We start from the raw sequence: 7509 nt of genomic DNA on the forward strand, positions 1-7509 counted from the left end.
CAGATTTGTTTATGAATTACTTCACACCCAAGTTCTGGTGAAACTCAAACCCCTTCTTCTCCACCACCTTCAGAAACCGCAAGCCCTGCTACTTCAACACCTGAGTGAGTAATGGTGATCGACCTCGCCAAGTGGAGGAGCTACCGCTTCACTCGGAAGCTCGAGTACTGGATGAGCATCCGAAGAGATACATGATCTACGAGCTGGGATCTCTGCCGCCGTTTCTGCTCGTCTTCGCCGGAAACGTGGAAGCGGTGGAACGACGAGGGGACGGTGGTGGTCGGTGAGGATCTGGCGGCGGTAGCGGTGGACGGCGGGGGAGACGCAGTGGCGGTGGTGAAAGGCAGGTGAATTTGGGAAAGAGAAATTAGGGTTTCAAAATAGTATATTGATAATTAAGGGTAGATTTGGAATTATAAAAATAATATTTGGTGGAATACTAACCAAGGGGGTTTTCTCAAATTATTTTTGGAAGGGGGGTTTTCTTAACTACATTTTATAGATGAAGGGGATCTTGCTAATAATCCCTACAATATATAAGTAATTTTTTAATAAGTAATTTTTTTAAAAAAAAGATATTTTTTTAAAAGATAAATATTTAAATAAACAAAAATAATAATTAAAATAAATTAAGAAGTCATTAAAGTAGTGGGTAGTGAATGGGAGAGATGTTAAATTTAAAATAAAGAAAAATTGACTGGACTAGGGGTGGGAACGAGCCGAGCTCGAGCCGAGCTCGGCTCTTTTGGCCAGCTCGAGCTCGAGCTCTAGTCCATGTTCCCGAGCTCGAGCTCAGGCTTATTAATTTTTTTTTTTTAATTTTTTTTTTATTATTATTTAATTTTTTCATTAAAATTATTTTTTGTATTAGAAATTATTCATAAGAAAATAAAAAAAATTATAAAATAAATAATGAACTCTAGGTATATATATTTTTTATTTTTTCTATTATTATTATTATTATTATTATTATATTTAATATAATTATGAATTATTTAAGTAATATAGATTTGTTTCTATTTAAATACTAGATATATTTATTATTATAGACTATTTACTATTTAGTTAATAATAATAATAATAATATATATATATATATATATATATAAAGAAAAAAGAAAAAGAAAAAAAAAAAAAATAGAAGGCAGCTGGCGAGCTGTCGAACAGCTAATTTTGGGCTCGAGCTCGAGCTCGTCCGAACCTCGAGCTCGTGAGCTCGAGCTCGAGCTCGAAAATCCCGAGCTCGAGTTCGAGCTTTTTTCGAGCCGGCTCGTCGAGTTCGCGAGCCGGCTCGGCTCGTTTACCACCCCTAGACTGGACACACCCTTATTAAAAAAATGTTAAAGAGATGTCACTAAGAATACCTATTTTATAAGTCAAAGTCTCAAGTAGCACCGCAGTCTCAAGTCTCAAGTCTCAAAGTCAAAGTCTTTTAAAGTCTTCACTTTTTTTCTTTAAAAGAAAAGGAAAAAAAAGGTCTTTGTAATTCTTTATTAAAGATAAGTATGTCTGGGACACAACCAATGAAGCATTGGAAAACCTTTGGCAAAATTCCAAAACTAATTAATTAGTAGACTTAGTGCTAGACTTGGAATGTTATTCATATATACATACATACACTGCACACAGACAAAAATCACATGTCTAAAAACAATGGTCAAATCCATCAATAGTATCTTTTCTTTCTTGATGATCATCTTCTCTTGTCTTGCCTTACACACTCCATCAACATTCTCCACCAATAACCAAACAGATTTGGTTTCATTGTTGGCCATGAAAAAAGCCATAGATGTCGATCCAAACGGAGCTCTAAACTCGTGGAATCGAACGACAAATTTCTGCACATGGAACGGAATCACATGCGGCCGCATGCACCCGGACAGAGTTGTTGCCATAAATTTGGGTTCCAAGGGCTTGATAGGATCACTTTCACCTCATATAGGTAATCTCTCGTTCCTCCGAATCATCAGTCTTGGAAACAATAGCTTCAGTGGCCGAATTCCCCAAGAAATCGGTCTTTTAAGACGACTTGAGTATATTGAATTTTCAAACAATTCTTTCTTGGGATCAATACCCAAAAATATGTCCCAATGCAAAAGTCTAGTTTATCTCAACTTGATCGACAACAATCTATCCGGAAACATACCACCAGAGATCGGCTTATTGTACAATCTCCAGTCTCTATACTTGGGGAAAAACACATTTTCAGGGCATATCCCTCAAACTATAGGAAACCTAACATCTCTCGGAGCAATTTCGTTAAGGTTGTGCGGCTTGATAGGAGAAATTCCCGAATCGTTCTCTCGGTTTCGAAGACTAAGTTTTCTTCAATTAGCTCAAAACAACCTAACCGACACAATTCCTCCAGGTCTATTCAATATATCCAGTATCGTCTTTTTTGGAGTCGACATCAATCGACTTCAAGGATCAATACCCTCTAATGTAGGCCTCACTCTACCTAATATGAGGGGTCTGCACTTGGGTGAGAATCAATTTAGTAGCCATATTCCAATTCCATTCTCAAATGCTTCCTCGCTCGTAGAATTACTGCTAGCAGATAATCATTTTAGCGGGCCAATGCCAAGGTTCGGAGAGCTTTCGAATCTTCGTTACTTGTTCGTCGCCGGAAACATTATTGAAGACGATATTAGTTTTGTTTCTTCACTCACGAATTGCACGAATTTACAAGGTATTGATGTAGGTGATAACCCGTTCGTTATTGGTACAATTACGAACACAATTGCCAATTTTTCCAGCCACCTTGAGAAACTGGGAATTTATCTTACTCAAATAGTCGGAAAAATTCCTTCGGAAATCGGGAGCCTTGATGGACTCAACCACTTGAGACTTTCCAATAACAATCTCGAAGGTCCTATTCCTTTGAGCATTGGTAGACTTTTTAATTTGCATATTCTTGAATTGGGAGGCAACAAATTAACGAGCCGTATACCGCTCGTATTTGGGAACTTAACTTTGTTGTACTCTCTATCCTTGGAAAGAAACAACTTCTCGGGAACTATTCCCACAAGTCTTGCTAATTGCACAAACATGCAAATGTTAGATCTTTCCGTAAACATCTTCGACGGCCCCATACCCCAAGAGATTCATATTTCCACCGTTTGTATTGTATTGGATCTATCTCACAATGCATTAACAAACTCCATCCCAGTACTTGAATTCGGATCCTTGAGAAATCTTGAAGAGTTAGATTTATCTAATAACAAATTGTCTTGACTTATTTCGCGTTAGCTTAGAAGGAGTTTACCTATATGATAATTTATTTGAAGGGCAAATACCTAATGAACTAAGTACTTTGATGGGCTTAACAGATTTGGATCTTTCACGAAATAATTTGTCCAGAAGTATCCCAAGTTTCCTCGGTGACTTAGATCTCCAAAACTTGAATCTATCTTTTAATAGCTTTCAAGGACGAGTGCCGACTACTGGAGTGTTCAAATATACGAGCGCAATTTCTCTGGAAGGAAACAAAGAATTGTGTGGAGGAATTCTTGAGTTAGACCTTCCTCCTTGCACTTCGTCTTCAGTTGCATCGAGGAAGAAAAACTTATCAACTCCTCTCAAAATTGGGATCCTAGTAGCAGGAGTTGCAGCAATTCTATGCTTCGTCCTTTTTATTTACAAGCGGAGAACACCGGACAAAAATATGCCTTACGTACCTTCATTCACCGGGATCCCTTTCTTGAGGCTTTCGTACGCGGATCTTCTAAAAGCGACGAGTGGGTTTGCCGAGACTAACTTAGTTGGTTTGGGAAGATTTGGATCTGTATATAGAGGCATACTTGATGACGGGCCAACAATTATAGCTGTGAAAGTGCTGAATCTTGTGGTGAAAGGGGCATCTAAGAGCTTCATGGCGGAATGCAATGCGCTTAGAGACATAAGACACAGAAATCTCGTGAAAATACTGAGTGTTTGTGAAAGCATAGACTTTCGAGGAAACGATTTCAAAGCATTGGTCTATGAATTTAAGGCTAAAGGTAGTTTAGATAAATGGTTGTACTGCATTAATAGTGAACAAGAAGAAGGATAAGTTAGAATTCTTGATGTGATAGAGAGGCTCGGTATTGCGATCGATGTTGCTCATGCACTCGAATATCTTCATTGTGGGATTGATTCAATAATAATTCTTGGTGATTTGAAGCCGAGTAACATTCTTTTGGATGAAGATATGACGGCTTGCGTTGGTGATTTTGGGTTATCGAAGATTGCTTCAAGCATACCCGAAAGCAGCAGCACAATCGGAATCCGGGGTACATTTGGATATGTTCCACCAGGTATGATTTTATTAAGGGTAAATTACAACCACCCTCCTGAGGTATGGTCAAATTACGAAAACCCCCCTCTTGTTTGGATAATTACAACCACCCCTCAACTCCTCAAATTTAGTGGAATCTTCGAGATTATATGGAATATTATCACTTTTGTACCCGTTTTATCCCATTCGAACTCTACATTTTGAAGCAAGATGATCATAATATGTGTATATATCCGATTGTGGTGCATCAGAAACTGTATTTTTACTCAAACAGAGTTAGGAACTCTGTTTTTCTTGTGTTTCTTATTTTAGAGTAATAATTTGTATCTCCGGGGTTATGACTATTTGGCAACAACACCACGTACTTTTTTATATTTGTCATCCACATCCCCTAAACTTTAATAATTTGACACCAACACTCCTTCCATCTATATTTTCATTTATTTAGGTGAGAATTAAACTTTGAAGGGTCAAATAGTATTTTTCGTAAAAATTCCAACTCTTTTAAAGTGAAAATTTTATTCCACACATTTTTAGAAATTTATTTTAAATTTGATTATGATCAAACCTTAATTTCTTCTTTTTCTTTTCCGGGTTTTTGTGCACCTAACCAACCATCTTTATTATTCTAGGTTCAGGGGTTATATCTCTTTCGTCAATAAGCCCTTGTGTTTAATATGTATTATAAATAAAGGAAAAATTAATGTGTATGACAAAATTACGCCCAACCCTTTAAACTCAATTCATATTCAATCAATTTTGACCACAAAAATTCATTTTTGACTTTTGTTTTTTAAACTTTTTTTATGAAATATTTTTTACCACCGGTTTCTTGAATTGAATTTTTTAGTGTTTATTTATTTATTTATTTTCCCTAAAATTTGTATCCGTTTTTTTACGACCGCTGCTGAACGTTGACCGTAATTGTAATGTCATTCACAGTAATTATAATATCGCTGACAGTACATTTACGTAATTTTACTATCATTGACAGTACATTTACTTAATTTTACTGTTGTTGACAGTAAATTTACGTAATTGTATTGTCAGCAATAGTACAATTACTGTCAACCACAACAATATTATTATTTTTTGGCATTTTTTTATTTTGTTTAATTTGTTGATAACCCAACGTAATTATATTACTATCGTTGATGGTAAAATTACTTAAACACAATAATATTACTGGTCAACCACATCAATATTTTTCTTTTCTTTTTTTTGTTTTGTTTGATTTGTTGACCGATCAACATAATAATAATATTGCCTACTATTGTAATATTACCGTAAACGCAATAATATGACTGTGGTTGCGGTAGTATTACTATGGATGACATCAATATTACTGTCAACCACATTAATATTACTTCTTCTGGTTTTTAATTATGTTTGCCTTTATTGAACGGTCAATGCTCTATTTCACAATAATAGTGTAGAAAATGAGTACTAGGGTTTCAGCATTCAATCCAATAAAATAGGAGAACGAGAAATTGGAGATTTTAATCACAAATTGAGAATTTTAAAATTGAAATAGAGGGTGAAAACCACATGTCACTCCACGTTATTTTTTTCGGCCACATCATCACGGGGTGTCAGCCAGATCGGCATTTAACAGCCAGATCGACATCTCATGCGCCACACATGATATTTCCGTCCAGGTTGACTGACGGAGTTGACGGCAGAACATAAATTGTTAAAAAGTGGCAAGTTTGAGAACATATTTCGCTGATGAAAAAGTTTGAGGACATAAATCGTTTTAGCCGTAAAGTTTAGAGACATTAAACTGTAAATTTTCCACATGAAGTTCATGTTAGTGTTTTAACTTTTCTCCTTATGGGATCCAATGACAATAAATTTTATGTTTGATTTAACTTTTTCTAATTATAAATTAATTAAAATATAAAATTTTCCATGATAATACTAATAAACTGAATGACATAAGTTAAGTTTTAATCAATTGATAATAAATAAACAAATTGATTTTATATATTAACAAAACATAACAATGCTATTCTAAATCTTTGGTATTAAATCGTTTATTCACTTTGTTTAATACCAAAGATTAAGGATATCAATTATTATGTTTAAAATGTATAATGATCGTATATATATTATATATTATATTCCACTAATAAATATTTCAGTATAGCTCCGATAAATATAATTAAGTACATATTTAGAGCAACTCCTACCTAAAAGTATCAAAACGAGTTTGCAAACATTTATTTGATTTATTATATTTTATTTTGATTTTTTTTTTAAATGTATTTGCTCCAACCATAGTATTAAATGGTTGTTAATTAAAAATAATTAAATTATTTTAAGATTGATTAAAAGTTATTTTGAATTATTTTTTTTCTAACGCCGCAATTTCTTCTTTCAATGGCTGTATACCAATCCATGTTTCGATATGCTTCCACAAATGTCTTTGGTTCTTTTGTATCAATTTCTTCTACTATAACGGGGTTTGCATATTTAGGGTTTTTTTTTCTAGCTCTTGTAGATCTCCTGAGTTGAGCAACTTCCTCTTTGAAATTTAAGTATCGTACAACGAAGGAAGATCAATTGAACTAGTTGACACGGGTTGTCTGAACAAGTTGGATGATTTAGGACAAGTTCTAAGATTGATCCATTTAGGGCGATTATGCGAGCAACATCGTTTCGAAGATAGACCTAGCATGACTTCAGCAGTCAGAGTGTTGACCTGTGACGTGGCGCTGACTCACCCAAACCACCCTGGATTTTTCACGGAAATTGATACAGCTTTGACGTAAAGTAACCGGAGCTCCAATACAGCAACTTCCTACAACTAAATCACTATCACGAGCCACACAGGCGTTAACTAGGATGAATATATGACTTCGGTTTCACGCACACCCAAAGAACCCCTACCTCACATATTTGAATGCTCTCGAGTTTCCCTACTCAGGGTAGATCTCACGCGCTAACAAAAGAACAAAAATCGCAAAAGACCAGAGATTCAAATTCTGGTAGGGCTGGGACTTTGTGATCGGGATTCGGGATCCCGTCCCGTCCCGAATGGAATTTTACTATTTGGGACTAAAACTTCGGGAATTCGAGATTACGGGATTCGGGATCGGGATCGGGAATTGGTTCAATCCCGATTGGGATATTTTAATCCCGAATTAGGAATTAAGAAAAAAAAACTAATAAAACCACACACACACACACACACACACATATATATATATATATATATATATATATATATA

The 7509-nt window shown here is 35.3% G+C and overlaps 2 protein-coding genes across 2 annotated transcripts; both read left to right on the top strand.

Annotated features, from left to right (window-relative positions):
- The first annotated feature begins 1619 nt into the window (after positions 1-1619).
- Positions 1620-4482, top strand: LOC148769687 (putative LRR receptor-like serine/threonine-protein kinase At3g47570). Its single transcript, XM_088820949.1, has 2 exons — positions 1620-1942; positions 3330-4482. The coding sequence occupies exons 1-2, from the start codon at positions 1654-1656 to the stop codon at positions 4049-4051; spliced, it is 1011 nt and encodes a 336-aa protein (XP_088677075.1). The 5' UTR covers positions 1620-1653; the 3' UTR covers positions 4052-4482.
- LOC105960734 (G-type lectin S-receptor-like serine/threonine-protein kinase SD1-1) lies at positions 4190-7050 on the top strand. The gene is made up of 2 exons (XM_088820296.1): positions 4190-4295; positions 6818-7050. Exons 1-2 carry the CDS (start codon positions 4190-4192, stop codon positions 7048-7050), a joined length of 339 nt encoding a protein of 112 aa, XP_088676422.1.
- Positions 7051-7509: the final 459 nt, after the last annotated feature.

The sequence above is a fragment of the Erythranthe guttata genome, chromosome 7 (assembly GCF_056151865.1).
Source record: "Erythranthe guttata isolate IM_541 chromosome 7, IM_541, whole genome shotgun sequence".
In the NCBI taxonomy this organism is placed as follows: Eukaryota; Viridiplantae; Streptophyta; class Magnoliopsida; order Lamiales; family Phrymaceae; genus Erythranthe; species Erythranthe guttata.